At 37.4% G+C, this 17,966-nt stretch overlaps 1 protein-coding gene across 3 annotated transcripts in view; it reads right to left on the bottom strand.

Annotated features, from left to right (window-relative positions):
• LOC149089118 (E3 ubiquitin-protein ligase RNF123-like) overlaps nucleotides 1-17,966 on the bottom strand; it is a 70,461-nt gene that overhangs the window by 3,234 nt on the left and 49,261 nt on the right. For all 3 annotated transcript variants that reach the window (XM_089237264.1, XM_089237265.1, XM_089237266.1), the window contains 5 exons: nucleotides 11,127-11,229; nucleotides 10,758-10,897; nucleotides 9,104-9,292; nucleotides 7,793-7,953; nucleotides 1,378-1,496 (listed from right to left, as the gene is read on the bottom strand). In XM_089237264.1, the coding sequence (XP_089093390.1) occupies nucleotides 1,378-1,496; nucleotides 7,793-7,953; nucleotides 9,104-9,292; nucleotides 10,758-10,897; nucleotides 11,127-11,229 (712 nt within the window). The remainder of the gene's footprint in view (nucleotides 1-1,377; nucleotides 1,497-7,792; nucleotides 7,954-9,103; nucleotides 9,293-10,757; nucleotides 10,898-11,126; nucleotides 11,230-17,966) is intronic.

Raw genomic sequence — 17,966 nt, 5'->3', positions numbered from 1 at the left:
TCAATAAAATCTGAACCCATTCATCAACTTTTATACAATCATGTATATGAAACATTTCTAGTTTATGTATAAAACATGTGTCATATCTGTAGATGCAATTTGATAAAAATTGCAACTTTCATTGATATGAATACATCTGAAGCTAACAAATAGGTAGCATGGCATCACGGGTGGCTCGACCTCACCTGCCACCCCTAAAGACCCCAGTGGAGGGCTGATTCTGGGATGAACCTGACTTGACCCTTCCGAAGCTACATACCACTATTTAGCCTACAAAATGTATTTGACTATACGTCTTGTATTTTGAAGAAACTGTCCTGTTTTTTTGGTTCAAATTATTTCTCTGTTCTTAATTATGCTAGATAACTTTTTCCACATTACACCACAGCTCTTATTGACGAGCCATCATAATTTCCTTCCTTTCAAAATATAATTTTTTAATTAATCTAAATTTTTTAAATACAGTTTAACCTTGTTAACTGCGAAATTCATACTCATAGGTTCTCGGGGCAAAAACTGGGGGAAGTTGAGAGGTTTCTAATGCTTCAGGCCTTGGACAAGTGAGAACCCAAATTTTTTCTTTGACTGCTCTCGAAATATTACTGAGTATTTGCAGGGGGGGGGGGTCGCAGCGACCTATAGCCAAGTGTAGCAAGTTTGGTGGGGTGGCAATTTTGATGAATGAGTTGGTCATGAAAACTAGTAGAATGGTGGTAAAATTTGTACAGCCCACAGGTTGTAAAACTACAAATCCACCTCTGCCAAGAGAGTGAGGGACCAGATCATGAGCTAAGAGAGAGAGATCACTTCAAAAGAGTGACCTAGAGTGTCTTTGAACATGGGAGTGACCAAACATGTGAGTGGCCAAAAAAGTAATTTAGAGAGACAGGTGTATTTACAGGGGTGAGGTAATGGGGTTATAGCACTGGGTGGTGAATTTTTAGAGAAATGAGCGAGCAAAAAAAATTAGTTTCCACCTCTGGGTAGGGGGCCAAAATGTGCAAGTGCTCTGTGTGAAAGACCATTCTTGTTTCTAGTATAACAGCCCTAAGCCCTGCCTATTTCCTTAAGTTTTCTCAGCATTTTTCATTGTCAAGTTATGGCCCAAAAAAGAGTGACAGCGCTTGCTGTTGTGACTTTTGCTATTCCAAAATTTTAAAAATTTATGTCTCTGAACAAAAGTTTATACTGCCACCAGGCTGCATCATATCGCTCGCTTAAGCCACCCCTGCATGGCATATTCTATGCTAAAATGACCTGGTGGTCACCTGTAAATGCTCTCAGTGGCTCTGACACAGTCCCTGTTGCATTTTTTTTTACACCAACTTTACATATTGAATGAACTAAGAGAGAAAAAAAAACAATATTACAGCTTACATTCCGCAAAAGAAAATGGCTTAGAATCTCTGGCATCTTTTGAAGAACCGAGCAAGAAATTGAGTGACTTAGGTTCGAAGCTCGGTTCTGAAAGTAACGTGTTCAATGCACATTCTCGACTGCAAAGAAAAGGTATATTACATTGGAGGTAAGTACTGCTGCACGAGCGAAGCAAATATAAAAGAATTTTTATATTACTAAATTACAAAGTTTGTTAAAGATGATATTTCCTTCAGCTACAACACAATGGTCCAAAAATAGTTTATTTGACAAGCTCACACCATATACAGAAATTTCCCATGAATGCACACTTTTTAAATTCAAATAGGATAGAGCTCTGATATAAAGGGTGGACAAGAAGTCCTGGACACATTTTAAAAAATTCATAGCAAATCAATCAATTAACATAAAAAAGTGTTGTTGGCACTAAAATACTTATGGCCTAAGTTTTTTCTGATGAATTAAAACAAAGACTTCAAATTTCACTCACAGGTGAAACAAAAAACTTGACATAACTTACCAAGTACAATGCAATCAGTGCATAATTAATGTTTATGACAATTTGTGTTCCACAAAACTATCCCATTTCAATATGATCACCCTTTCTAGCTTGGGCTACATGAAAACAGATGAAAGGGTGCTCATGTCGAAATATGGTGGGTTTTATGTAATGCAAATTCTCAAACATTAATTATACACTGTTTGTGTTGCATTTTATAAGTTATGTAGGGTTTATTTGTTTTACAGTGCCATCTGTGAGTGAAATCCAAACTTTTTTTTAAAAAATGTATCAATAAAAAACTTTAGAACATGATAAGTATTTTCATGCAAACCACACCTTTTTATGTCAATTGGTTGATTTGTTATTAATTTTTCAAATGTGACCAGGACTTCTCTTGTTCACTTACTAATGAGCACTCCCTATTAGCAGACAAAATTTTTTGTTCCAAGTGTGTACGTCATCAAGAAGTTCCACTGCACTAAAGAGGTATCTAGCAATTCCACAAATGTCACTGAATTAATGTCAAAAATACTGAAACCGTCTGATTGCAGGGCATTATTTTTCATTCGGCAATCACATGCCTGCACAATTAGAAATCTGAGCATTAAATTGTGAGACACCACTATAATCTGACGGAAATATGAATCTCCAGAATAGTCTTTTGTTATGGATAACTCCTTTTATGCAGGGTGGTCATAAAATAACTTTGCTAATATACGCGTCCCTAGCAACAGCACAAATGAATGAATACAAATGAAATTCAAGACATCTGTGTTTCAGAGTATGTGCTGAAGAGAAAGCAAAACCTAGCCATCATGGTTATGGTTAAAGCAACAAAATTTCGATAAATTGAAATGCCAACACTCACTGTTATGCATTGCTAAGTGATCATGCAGTGAAAAACCATGAATGGTATCAGTAGCACCATAAAACGCTACTGCAGGAGGCAGACAAAGATCATCTGACCAAAGGGGTGGAACGTTAACCCTTTCAGGGGAGAAGGACTTCCTGCAGCAGTAATGCGATCTAAATTGATTGTTTAAACATGCTTCGTATGCATCTAGTGCCAATGTTTATCATGCCATAGGCACCTTTCCAATGTCATTTATGTTTTTTTGGTGCATTTTGCAATGCATAAAAGTGAGTGTTGCCACTAATTTTTTGAAATTTTGTTGCTGTAACCATAACTGGGATAGCTAGACTTTTTGTTTCATCTAATCATTCAATACACCTGTATCCTGAATTTCATTCACATTTATTGATTTTTGCAGTTGCTAGGGTACTACCTGTAACTAAACACAACTTCCTAAACACAATGAAACCACAATAAGCATATCCATTTAAATATTTCTCACAAAAACTCAATTACAGAATTAATTTAATAATCTGCTACTCATCTATTTTTAATACACTCATTGCCATAAAAATTTGCGCACCCAGAAGTCGTCGTCAAAATGAAACGAAATTTTACACATGTAAGTACTACGTTGATATAAGTAAGTGATTAGAAAATCCAAGAAAAAGGATCATTTATTGCAGAAAAAAGTACAGATGAACAGAAGTTTTAGTACTCTGTTGGACCCCCTCTAGCGCGAATGCACGATGCGATACGAGCGGGCATTGAGGCATACAAGTTCTGAATGATGTCCTGAGACATCTCGTTCCACAGTTGCTGTAAATGCGCCTCTAGTTCGGCCAACCTCGTAGGGTGTCCAACTTGCCATCCCAAATGATCCCAGATATGCTCGATTGGTGTCAAGTCTGGGGATAGAGCAGTCCAGGGAAGGGTGGTAATGTGGCCGAGGCAGTCTTGTGACATCCATGCTGTGTGTGGCCTAGCATTGTATTGTTGAAAAATGGCTCCTGGGAGCCCTGCCATGAGTGGCAACACATGTAGCTGAAGGATGTTATGGATGTACCGCTGGGCTGTCATTGTGCCATGGATCAATATTAGGGGTGACCATGTATCGTAAGCAATAGCACCCCATACCATGACACCAGCTGTGGGAGCGGTGTGTCGCTGTAAAGCGAAGGCAGGATTGAAGCGTTCACCACGGGGCCTCCACACACGAACACGACTGTCATCACTGCTCAAGTTGAATCTCGATTTGTCGCTGAAGACGACATGGTTCCATTCCGTTGCAGTCCAATCCCGTCGTGCTCGACACCCCTCCAAACGGAGGCGTTGGTGGGTGGGTGTCATTGGCAGCACACGTAATGGACGCTGCGATACCAGATGTCCTTCAGCCAGGCGCCTTGCGATGGTTCGGGAAGACACAGGGGCCCATAGTGAAGCTGCTGCCTGTGTCTGGATAGAGGCCAATGAGGCAGTTGGCTCTACGCGTGCGTTTCAGATGATGTGATGGTCTTCTCGACGACTGGTCTGTCGAGGGCATCCTGAACCTGGTCGCCGTGTAAATGACGTCTCTTCTGTCCACTGGTCCCAACACCTCCTCACAGTAAAATCAGAACGGCCTAGTTGACAAGCTACTCGCCGAGCTGACCACCCAGCTTCCATCATCCCGATGATTCTTCCCCTATCGAACTCTGACAACTACTCATATGGTCTTCGACGGCGGCATAACGGCATGTCTACCTCAGCATTTCCTTTGCAAACGATTAAATACACTCCAGCAAGCTCTGCTTACCTGTTTTATACTCCAAGGAGAACGAAGTTCAACGCCCTCTAGTGGCAATGCGCAATCACGCTGCATTTCTAATCATTTGCATATCTGCCCGACATGTACCTTCAGGCCAACTTTCGTTTCGATCCCACAATTATTTCTTGGTGCGCAAATTTTTATGGCAATGAGTGTATATAAGACAAAAAAATCAGTTCAGACCACTCAAAGTTTAACCCTTTATAAGTGGTTTTTAAAATTTCTCAGATTCGTATTATAACTGCCACAGTGTAAATTCCTAAACCTTCTGCAAAATGTTACATCTTTTTTCAGTAAGAATACTTCTTCCCAATTTCATGCAGTCAATACTGCTTTGCCCCAGCCTAACTCAAAGGACAATATGAAAAAAAAAATCAAGGAAAAAAGGTCATTTCAACTTTTTCGGGTGGGGGGGGGGGCAAAAAACATGTACTCAATATATACATATATATATATATATAAAATTGATTTTCTGTCTGTGTTTTCTATACAAATCTACAATTTTACATCAATCGTCGCCAAATTTTGCATATATACCAAATAGCCTATCGTTCAAGTCGGGCCCCACTTTAAAATTTCGTCAGAGCAGGGCAAATGCCCCAAACGGGCAAAAAACTGTCGGGCAACAATGATTTTTGGGCCTCAACAATCACTTTCCGAACGTTTACTTTGGTTACCGTGGTTCCCTAGCAATGCGTTTCAGACGTGTTTATGCCTTTACAACGGTTTGTCACTTCTTTAATTCTGTTAGTATATGCATATGCATAATAGTTTATGCCTTCATAATGGTTTGATACATTTTAAATCCTGCCAGTAACGAGGCTTTTTGAATAGACGTCATAATCATCATCAGCATCGCTTTGAGGGTCAAGAAAAGGGTGATCTTCATAGAAATCAGTGTTAAAATTGCCGATTTTACTGTAGAAATGCTGAAATTTTGTGGAGTTTTCTGTCACATCAATAATTTTAAAAACTGTATTGAATTCTAGATTTCTGAAATATTGAGTTCGATTAGAGATATACGAAGCCCAGGAGATTAAATATTAAGTAATTAGCTGGACCTACTTTTGAGTTGGATATCCATGCAATAACATTGATTTCAACTTTTTATTTAAAGCTTCTCAAGCATGAAAATTAATGTCCCTGTATTGTCTTTTGATATTCAACTGCATAAATTCATAGTTTAGGATGTTTTAAAATTAATTATGGGCCCCTAAAGTACATCTAAAAATTCCACAGCTTCAATTAAGCATTTTTGAAAGCTGAAACAAGCAGATGGATAACTTCAGGGGGGATGGGGGCGGGATCAAAATACCTAGCGCCCCTTAAAAAAGGAAAAAAATATATATTCGTTTCTATGTTTCTTTAAATCTAGATTTCTTTATTTCATGATTCGCGCAGGAAGTCGTCATATTGGTTAACTTAGACACGGTTTGCATGTCCCTCAAAGAAAGAGGGAGATATCACGTGATCCAAACAGCCTCATTGAAGAAAATCCGGGCAGTGCTGGGTATTATAGCTAGTTAGTATATATATATATACCAGGTATATATACCATATTTTAGTGTATTTTCAAAAGCCGGGGGGGGGGGGGGGGGCAAATGACGAGCCTGCCCATTTACACGGAGTTTAGTTTATGCCGATATTCCCCCTCCCTCTTTACAGAATCGTCACTGGTAAGATGGGTTGAACGGAAGTGGTTGGCTCAAGATGGCTGACGAAGGAGCTAATACTAGCTTTTGCTGCACAAAGGATTATGGGAGAGGCGGTCGGAGTCACCAACCATTATTTGGCAAAAAAGATCGGCCGCTTTTGATGGATCTCCATCCCACTTTTTTTTTACCCATGAGGAAAAAAAGTTACCATGCAATAATCACCAAAGCAACCCTCAAACTTGCACATGTAAACACAGGGCTACATATTCCTATAATACCCTCAAGGGAAAGAGGAAAAAAAGTCTCTCTCCTCCTGTTATCAAACTTTGGACAAGAGTTGACTCTGCCCACTTGCAGTTGACCTGACAGGTAGGAGAGAAATGGAGAACATGTTATTAAACTTAGCATCATTAGAAAAGTATTTGGGTTCAGCATTGTGAAAATAAGAGGTTTTAGGGATGCAAGATACATATTGAACAACTTTTTTTTCTACAGAGATGAATGCAATGAAAGAAAGGTGATTCAAAAATAATTAAACATTTATTTAAGCAATGATATAGTGCATAACTTAGCACTTTAAGCATAATGTATAAAACTTTAAGAATGGTAACACGAAGGTTGTTGCGAAAGTTATAACAACTTAAAAAAAAATTGTGATGAACAGCAGAAATAATAACATACATGAATTAAAAACAAAAAAGTAAACATATTTTTTATGATGTCATTTTATCATGACTGACGTCATCACGATTTGCTCCTCGTGAGATTTGCATGAGATTGCACACATTTTTCAGTTTTTGAAGGAGAAAAAGATTTTTTCCCTCTTGGGCTCTGATATCTAACAATATTGAACTTTTCTTGCATAAATCGTAAGTGTTTGCTTTGTGACTTCATTTTTGTGATGTTCCATGAATTATGAAATTTTGCCATGTTAATTAAATTATCATTTTTGCCTCAGCTGACTATTGTTCCCATTGTAAAGCTAATTGCCTATGTTTAATGATTACAGTGCTGCCTGTTGCTAAAATTTAAAGTATTTTTTCACTTCACAAACAAAGTTCCATTGTTTCAGGAGTATTCACACAAATTTTCAAGTCATTCCAACCAGTGGTTCTCATTTTACACCACTTTGAAATTGCAACTTTAATCATAACCATCCTGCACATTAACCTAAGTTACAAATGAAAGTAAATGCAATTTAAGGATATCCAATTAAAGGATGATGCTCATAACTGCAAAACTATAATAAAAATAGAAGAGTTGATCCACTTTGCCCAAGAATATTTAGAAGACAAATAGTCCTGTCTTCTAAATATAATAAAAATATTCAATTGTTTATCTAAAAATTTTACAAATCTTTAAAAACAGAGCATTTGTTTCTACTTTACATTAAAGAAACTGTTAAACAAAATAAGCATTGAAAAATGCATGTATTTGTTGTTCAGAATGATAATCAAAAGTTACAGGTGCATAAAAAAATCCCAAGTTGCACAAGATTTCAAAATAAAATATGCATAAACTGAGGTTAATTATAGCTATAATAGTTAAGCCAGAGCAAAATGAAAAGAGATATGCTATGTTATTCTCTTTGAACAAACCTTTGAGGTTCTCCATCAAGAATTAGAGACACCAATATCCCAGTAACCGCAGAGAGTATAGGAAAATGATCAACCATTTCCAGCCCTGGGATCTCCATATTGACTACTAAACAGAAACACCCTGATGTTGATGTGACACGATTCAAAACTTGACACAGCAACTTAGAAAAGTAAAACAAACATACAATCAGCACGATTGATACCATACAGTCGCCAAGAAAAGTAACTTCAAATTATTTCACATAATAAATTATAACTTGATTTATATATAAACATTTATGTTTTCAAATAATTACATATAATAAACTAATACTGTGTGTGCAATATCAATTCAGGGTTCAACCGATCTACAACTCAGCTAATATAGAGCGAGCAAAATCTTATATATAAATGTGAAAGTATGTATGTTTGTTTTTATACAAATCCACACTGTTGATCGTATCACTCCAAATGTTTTTAGGATTCTCCGCTAATGTGTGGATTGAGCCCTAAGCACATTTCCGTAAAAAATATATTTTTTATTAAATTTTTTTTATTCCAGAAATTTCTCGAAAAACACCATTGTTTTCATCATTTTTCTATGTTTTCAATCAGATGCAACAATTTTTTTTTCTACACTAAAGATGCACATTTTAATGGGTTTTCCATTTCAATTATAAAAATCGGTTAATAAATAAAGGAGTTAAATAGGTTTTTGTTCCACATCAAATCTTAATTTATGAGTACAGATACTGCCTTGATCAATGAATTTTTCTTCGGTGTGTGTGTGTGTGTACAGTATTTTTTTACAAATGTAGTTGTATTTACAAAATAATAAAAAAAATCAATTGTTGAACTTTCAAATTATTAAATCTTTACTAAATTTTTAATTAAATTTTTTTTTAATAATTAACTTTCAACATAGTTGAATTCACTTTCTTTCAGATTAGCATGGAAAATACCTGTTAATTGAACTATACATATATAAATTTTTTACATGGCGGGTAATGTCGCCAGGTATCAGCTAATGGTGCCCGAGTGGCACAGTGGTAAAGATGCTCGTCTTCTACTATGAAGGTTACCATCACGGTCCATTGGTTTGAATCCGGGCATAGAACATTCGAAGCAAGTTCTTTACCTACCGAGCCTAGGGCGACCACCGATGGATGGAGCCTTCATTTCCCACCCAACTCCACTGGTTGGAAATTGTCGTATGGGGATATATGACTGGAGTTGGTGTGCGGTGTAGTAGGTATCAGCTAGTACTAAATATTCATTAATAACCTATTCTGTGAAAGTTGCTAGTTGAAGTAATATTAAAAAAAAACTTACTTGACACAATCGGGTCAAAAATATTTCAGCAGATGGTTTAGACCAGTCTGTAAATAACTGTGGAACCAGATGAGCTGTCATCTCCAAAACTCTCAAGAGCCCTAATGTCAGATCAAAACAAGTTGCACATATTTTTAGCTGACGAGAGTCAATAAACACTCGTTCAGGTCTATTTGATGCATTTTGAATCTGAAATTTAAAAATATTAAAATTAACCTAAATAATATTAATATACTTTATACTATTGATATTTTTAAGTAATCTTGATCAGTTATGATAATATTTTATCACAAAATACAAAAAGGTCTTATGCATGTAGACTTTTTTAGCTGATTTGAATTCAAATATCAAAGTTGCGAAATCGCAAAAACCGACTCAAGCCTATCAGTGCTGTGTGGTAATTGAGATTGAACCCCTATACGACACCACTAGAAAGCTATCATTATAATCACACTGGCTTGAAGATAAAAGTTGGGTCTACATTGAGATTGTCATGCATTGTCCTTGAGTATAATTTGTCAAGTTCAAGTATGCAATGTAGACAGGATCAGAAAGTCTGGGGGGATTTGACACTATCAGTACATCAAAGAAACATATACATGTCATACCTTCAAAATTGAAAGGGTGTTGACAGAGGCTAAAGGGGGTCTTGATCTCTAGATTGTAGTCCCTCACATTCTGGAAGGACCCCTAGACTGAGATTTTTGGTGGGCCCCAAGCTACTCTTTTCACAGACCCTTCTGTAGTAAATTTATAGCACAAAAAAACAAAAATTATGATAATTGTCCCAGGCCAAAGGTCTGGAGTACATGTTGGTATGTGCGTATACGTGTAGTGAAACCTGGCGTGTGAAGTTTGTTTAGCACAAGCCTACAACGATAAATCATTCAATCCTTAGACTTCACTCATAGTTAGAAAAACTGGTGGCAGATGGTAAGATAATCAATACAGATAATCAATTTACTGCTACAAGAAAGTTTGAATTTGGCTGACTCTAATTATCACACACAGAAGAACAATGTATGGCAGTAAGTAGATTTTCCTACTATTAGCTATGTTTTTCCCACCTCAACTGTGTTTTGAAAAAAAAAGAACTTTTGGCCAGCTACATTGGAAAAATATCCTTATGTGCACTGTCTTCATGCATTACGGCAAGTACCCTACAGTAAAAGTAGCTATTCTCAGCAGAGGCATGTGAATTTTCTCTCTGGAATACATGTCCGCTTGGTATCCAGTCATTTGAACTTTGTATGAACAGTGGAAGAACATTTTTTTCCTCTCTCTCTGTATGTCACCATTCAGGGGCTATTGTTATTATGAGCAAATTAGCTGAATTAAAAAGCTGTCCAATGTGCAGTCCCATTCAGCATACATATATACTCTAAGTGAAGGAAATATCAGACCTCCGCAGTGTATTGCCCGGAATGTTAGAGGTCGTGGTTTGATTTCTTGCAGAGGAATGTGAATTTTCTATTTAAAATTCATCTCCACTTGGTATTTAGTTATTCATACTATTATACACTTTTTCAGTTTCTTAAGGGTTTTGATACTCGCCATAATGATCTGAAAAAAATGTTACAGAACCTTTTGGTTTCATGAAAAAATTATTTGAAACACAAAAAATGCATAAACTAAAATTAGTTACAAATATTACCTCCTGTACCATTCCGATAAATTCAGAGAAAGCCCAATTCAACTGGTTCAGGATACTGCTCATGAATGTGGTAGCACCATCTGGGTTAGTCAAAAGCCATTTACAGATATGTTCGAGAAATATTGGTGAGGGACACGGTTCTAAAAGATAAACACAGAGAAAATAAAATAAAAATAAAAATTCAAGTCTGAAATAAAACTGACAATCATGAATCATTGGCTGTTGCTCATTATGCTTTTATAGTAGAAAGCAAATACATTTAACCAAATTCATCAATTAGTGAGTCAGTAACTGATTAAAATAGTCCATAACTTGTGAAATGACTTTGACAAATTGATAAGAGATAATGAACATATAAGCCATTCCTACTTTGATGAACTGTAGACAATGTATCAGTTAATGCTGAAGACTTGAATGGAGATCTCCTTGATAAATGTGGTGGCACAGAATATCTGAATGCAAAGCCACATCCCTTCAAAAGAAGAAAAACCAATGCCACAAATTAGAATACACTACAAAAGAAAATTATAGTAATTTTTTAAAATAAACCACACAAAGAAAAATAAGAGGAAATTTTTTTTTTCTGTAGAAATACAAGCAGCTTTTTACATGCTGCAGACTCATATAAGCCACACATTCAAGAAATAAAAATAAAACTAACATTTAAATACAATGAAATGCTGGTAATATCAGGAGTTCTAAGAATGAGACTGCTTTTTCTCAGCTTAATACATCTTTTACCAGCCCAATACCTTTTCTGGGTATTATGCTTAAGTCATATGGTCTTCCCTGAGAATCGAACCCAGGTCCTTTTGCAAACCGGGCAAGTGAGCTATCATATACAACACTGGAGACATGACCCTACCTTTTTTATTTCATACACTGTAGTAGAGATAAAATTCTCAAAAATAATCTTTAGGAGAATATTTTCAGCGAGAAGAATATTCTAAAATACTGTCGAAGGACTATAATAAATAACTAGAGAATAATTGCTACTCTTCGATGAGAATATTCTCCAGTTGTTTATAAAAAAATAGTAGTCCTTCCATTGAATATTCTCAAGAATGTTTGTGATAACATGTATTATAATAAATTAGCTCTATACATAATTTGAGAATATTCTTATCAAGGAGAATATTCTCTGGAAGGACTATTATAAGTAATTGAGAATAATTCTTATTTTTGATAAGAATATTCTCCAGTAATTTATGATATTAGTCCTTCCAGAGCCATCAAGATGGGAATATTGAAGTTTGTAGCCCATAATATTAAACTTAAAAAAAAAATGAAACCACTATGGGTGAATTGCACAACTTGTAAAGAAATATGAGTGATAAAGAATGTGTATGAATAGTGAAGAAAATAGCAGTTCTGTATCTTAGAATGAAGGTGATAAGAATAGCTTCCTTTGTCAATAAACTGAGTTTTAATATTTGCTTTGAACTAATTTCTGCAAATGTATCTACACTCATTGCCATAAAAATTTGCGCACCCAGAAGAAGTCGTCAAAATGAAACGAAATTTTACACATGTAAGTACTACGTTGATATAAGTAAGTGATTAGAAAATCCAAGAAAAAGGATCGTTTACTGCAGAAAAAAGTACAGATGAACAGAAGTTTTAGTACTCTGTTGGACCCCCTCTAGCGCGAATGCATGATGCGATACGAGCGGCATTGAGGCATACAAGTTCCGTATGATGTCCTGAGACATCTCATTCCACAGTTGCTGTAAATGCGCCTCTAGTTCGACCAACCTCATAGGGGGTCCAACTTGGCGTCCCAAATGATCCCAGATATGCTCGATTGGTGTCAAATCTGGGGGATAGAGCAGTCCAGAGAAGGGTGGTAATGTGGCGGAGGCAGTCTTGTGACATCCTTGCTGTGTGTGGCCTAGCATTGTCTTGTTGAAAAATGGCTCCTGGGAGCCCTGCCATGAGTGGCAACACATGTGGCTGAAGGATGTTATGGATGTACCGCTGGGCTGTCATTGTGCCATGGAACAATATTAGGGGTGACCGTGTATCGTAAGCAATAGCACCCCGTACCATGGCACCAGCTGTGGGAGCGGTGTGTCGCTGTAAAGCGAAGGCAGGTTTGAAGTGTTCACCACGGGGCCTCCACACACGAACATGATTGTCATCACTGCTCAAGTTAGATCTCGATTTGTCACTGAAGACGACCTTGTTCCATACCGTTGCAGTCCAATCCCGTCGTGCTCGACACCACTCCAAACGGAGGCGTTGGTGGGTGGGTGTAACTGGCAGCACACGTAATGGGCGCGTGATACCAGATGTCCTTCAGCCAGGCGCCTTGCGATGGTTCGGGAAGACACAGGGGCCTATAGTGAAGCTGCTGCTGCCTGTGTCTGGATAGCGGCCAATGAGGCAGTTGGCTCTACACGTGCGTTTCGGATGATGTGACGGTCTTCTCAACGACTGGTCTGTCGGGGGCGTCCTGAACCTGGTCGCCGTGTAAATGACGTCTCTTCTGTCCACTGGTCCCAACACCTCCTCACAGTAAAATCAGAACGGGCTAGTTGACAAGCTACTCGCCGAGCTGACCACCCAGCTTCCATCATCCTGATGGTTCTTCCCCTATCGAACTCTGACAACTGCTCATATGGTCTTCGACGGCGGCGTAACGGCATGTCTACCTCAGCATTTCCTTTGCAAACGATTAAATATACTCCAGCAAGCTCTGCTTACCTGTTTTATACTCCAAGGAGAACGAAGTTCAATGCGCAATCACGCTGCATTTCTAATCATTTGCATATCTGCCCGACATATACCTTCAGGCCAATTTTCGTTTCGATCCCACAATTATTTCTTGGTGCGCAAATTTTTATGGCAATGAGTGTAATTTTAAAATAATTTTTTAAGATTTTATTCTTAAGGTTTCTAAAATCTTCATAACCAAACTTTTAAAACCTCTCATCATAAATAAAAGAATATTATGAGAATATTCTCAACTTAAAAGTTGTGAGGTGATTATGCCAAAAATTATTTCAGATTGAATGTTTCAGGCAGTGAAAATGGAATAACATTTAATAATTTATTTATTTATTCAATATTGCTTGGCAGAGGCCAAGCCTCTGGTGAAGTTTGACAGAGATGATTGATGTTACAAAGAAAATCAGAAACTGTTGTACAATCAATAATGTTTGACGGGAGGTTGTTCCAGTGGGTTATTGTACGAGGAAAGAAACTAAATTTGAAACAATCTGTGGATGCAAAGATGGGTTTCAATTTTTGTGAATGGTTAATTCTTTTTGAAAAGTATGAAGCTGAAGTTGGAAAATTCAAAGTGTCGATATGAAAATGGCCATGAAGGATTTTGAAAAAGAAAGATAATTGGGAGATATATCTACAAGTAAAAAGTGGTTGCATATTGAGTTGGTGCTTGAGTTCAGTGCCAGAGACAGAGAATGTGAACTTGAGGTGACCACCAATAGACAGCGCCTTCATTTCCAACCCATCTCATTAATGGCAGTAAATTGCAATATAGCAATATGGCCATAGTTGGTGTTTGAGTTCAGTTGCGGAGGCAGAGGATGACCAACAGTTAAGAATGAAGCGAACAGATTTATTTTGCATAGATTCTAATTTGTCTATATTGGAGAGAGTATGGGGGTCCCAGATTTCACAGGCATATGAGAGTACAGGAAGGATGTAGGTTTAAAAGCAGAGATGTCTGCGGTGACGCATGGAGTTTTTGAGGTTCCGACCAAGAAAAAATAGTATTTGGAGACACTTATGAAAGACATAATCAACATGGAGATTCCTACGGAGGTCGGAAGAAATAATTACACCCAGATATTTATAATTAGAAACTTTGGTGATTAAGGAGTTATTGATAGTGTAAGAAATATCGAGGGAAGTCTTTTGCAAGTAATTTTCATAAAAACTGTTTTTGAAGAATTAAGGGGTAATTGCCAAGACGAGAACCATTCAGAGACAATGTTGAGGTTATTTTGGAGAGATGCTTGGTTAGATTCGTTGTGCACTGTTTGGTAGATGACGAAATCTATCATTTGACGTATCTATAAATCTGACGAAATCTGATGACATCTGCAAAATGTCTGATATGGCAATTGATGGAATAGATTGTTTATATAAATCAAAAATAATAATCTTAGAGAAATGGGGAGTTCTGGCCCTTGAAGGAGACAAACTGATTGTGATCAGTAAGGAAGGCTTCCACCCATTTAAGCAGTTGAACACATAGACCAAGGTTTTGGGAGTTTGAGTAGAAGTTTATTGTGGGGCACCCTGTCAAAAGCTTTAGAGAAATCCAAGAAAATTACATCAGTTTGGACATTTTTGAAAAGAGCTAATTGGGTAGTTACTGATAAAGATGGTTGAAAGCCGTGTTGATTTGAGAAAAAGAAGTTTATTGAATCAAGGTGTGAGAGGATTTCTTTGGCAACTATGTGCTCAAAAAGCTTGCAGCAATTAGAGGTAATAGCGACGGGTCTGAAATTAAGGAGATTTGAAAGAGAACCTGATTTATGAATTGGGATAATCTTATTAATTTTCCAGTCAGAGGGCAAGTTAGATGAGTTTAATGAGACGTTGAAGATAATTAAAAGGTAAATGGAAATTTCATCAGCGCAAAATTTGAGAATATGATTTGGGATCCCATTTGAGGCCAGTGGAGTGGGGTTTGTATTTTTAAAAGGTTCAGAAAGCCTGCTTTAGAGAAGACAGGATTAGTGTTGAATAATGAATCGGTAAAGGAGTACTGGGAGGGAGTGGGGTCAGAGGAAAAAACTAATGAAAAAGCCCGATTAAATTCTGTGACGATATCAAGGTGAGAAGTAAGGTCGATGTTATCAATTTTAAGGGAAGATGGGACAGCTGATTTAGGGTGAAGAAAATTCCAAAATTTTGAGGGTTTAGTTTTAAGGTATTGGGTAAAGAGTTAGATAATGTGTTTTTTGGCGGAAGATGAGATCTTTAAGGTTGCTTGTGGAGGCTGAGATCTTATTTCTGAGAGAAAGGGAGTTATTGAATTTAAGTATCAAGACACTTCGGTGAATTTTTCTTTTTAAATGGACGATATCACGATTGATCCAGGGTTAAAGATACATTTTGAAGAGGTATTTTTGATGGGAACAGAGGCTTTGCATTTCTCTATAACAGCTTTGGATTTACTCTAGAGAATATGAACATCATTTAAGAAAAATGAAATGAAATCAAGGAAATGGGTGTGAAGGATATTTTGCAAAAGGGGAAAGTTGGCCTTGTTAAAATTGAGTTTTGTAGTGTGCTTAAAGGAAGGGAGGGTGTGATGGAGAGAAAAATTTACAAAAGGCATTTTGTGTCATCAAAAACTGAGAAATTGGAAACCAAGATTTTATTTGAAACAGCAATTAGGTCTAATGTAGAGCTAAAGTGGTTCGAGATTCTTGTCAGTTCTAGAATAGTTTGAAGGAGATTGAAACAGCAATTAGGTCTAATATAGAGCTAAAGTGGTTCGAAATTCTTGTCAGTTCTAGAATAGTTTGAAGGAGATTGAAACAGCAATTAGGTCTAATATAGAGCTAAAGTGGTTCGAGATTCTTGTCAGTTCTAGAATAGTTTGAAGGAGATTAAACTTAAGGAAAAGAACTCTATATTATTAATAAAAATGGTTGCCCGAGAAGGACTCCAGTTTGTGCCAGTCAATTCCGGGTAGGTTCCAGTCACCAGCTATGATAAGGTGGTGTGAATTAAAAATTTTATCTAAAATTGGTTAAAATTCGACAAAACAGTGAAGATCTGAGGAGGGGGTAAATAAAGAGAAAACATTGCAATGAGAGTGCAGTTCGGGCAACGCCACTCAGTCCTAACGATTTCAAGATTGGTGTCCAAAGAAATTTCAAGAAGAGGAATGGAGCTGTTAAAGACAAGGGCAACGCCCCCTCTATAAAGTTGGTAAATTTTTTTTCATTATTTAAAAAAAAAGAAGAATATTCTCAATTATTCTCTAATTATTACATCCACTCACCTCACATCTCCACAATGTAGCATGAAGTACTGAAGTAGTAACCTCCCTCAACTTTAAAAAATGAACACAATGCAAATGATTCCCACCTGGGGGCTATTTGCTGAAGTTAAGGGAGGCTACTAATGCCTCTACTTCAATGCTTCATGCCAAAGTGAGTGAAATAAGAAAGACTGGGTTGTTTCTACAGTGGTGCATATAGTAGCTTGTACAATACACTTGCCTGTTTGCAAGCAGACCTGGGTTCCATTTCTGGAGGAGACCAGATGACTTTTCTTTCTGAGTTCACCTCAACATAATATCCAGAAAAGATATATTACCTTGATCAGATGTTCTGTTCCCAGCTTCCTGTGCTCACTCACACATCATCAGTTTAAAACTTGACGTTTTACTGTGTATCAAATTCTTCATTTTTTTTTTAAAAGGGGGAAATCATATAACTATTAACAAGACGACGTACACAGTAAGCTTGATCACCCAGGCTCAAAGGTCTTCAACCAACAGCAAGGAATCTCATTCCTAGGTTTCCATATCATTGTTGATTGTCAAAGAGGACACTGACAATTTTGTTTATTCAAAAGTTCTTTCCCAAGGCGTCACCCCCCCCCCATTTCTCACCACAGAGGATAACAGGCCAACAATGATATAAATATTTAACGTGTACACTTCGCTCATAGTTTGAAAACTAGATGACAGCATAAAGAATGAACGCCAGGGTCTCTGCTACCGGACTTATCCCGTTGCCGAGATCTCTTCCAGCCCAGCTTCGTGGTAGAGTCTGGAACAAAGTGAGTGTGTACACCTAACAGTCTGAGTGTGTAGCTAGTGTTGTGTATGATATTTCAGTGCTGCCATCTAGGTGAGTGAAGTGTAATGATTGAATATTTGTAACGTTGTAGGCCTGCTGCTCTCTGTGGCGAGACTTTTTAACTGGGAGATCGGCTCGCATTCGTGCTTTGAAGTTGGGAACCACAGAAAACCAACTTCAGCCAACCACCACTGTGGGGTTCGAACCCGGATCCTCGCATCGCGAGTCCGTCACTATAACCACTCGACCACCACAGCGGCACTAGATGACAGTACTATAACAAGCACTGCACAGAAAGAAACTTCCCATTAGGTTCGCACATTCTAACATCTACCCATTTGTTAAAAATTTCATAGAAGAATATGGACAAAATTCATGTGTGATTTAGTAGGCTCCCCCCCCCCCCCCTTGTTCA

This window comes from Pholcus phalangioides, unplaced genomic scaffold (assembly GCF_987345545.1).
Source record: "Pholcus phalangioides strain wild (caught in Gottingen) unplaced genomic scaffold, Ppha-v1.0 ptg000002l_1, whole genome shotgun sequence".
NCBI classification, from domain to species: domain Eukaryota; kingdom Metazoa; phylum Arthropoda; class Arachnida; order Araneae; family Pholcidae; genus Pholcus; species Pholcus phalangioides.
Note: the sequence above shows the minus strand (reverse complement) of the source record. Positions and strands in the feature narration are given on the sequence as shown.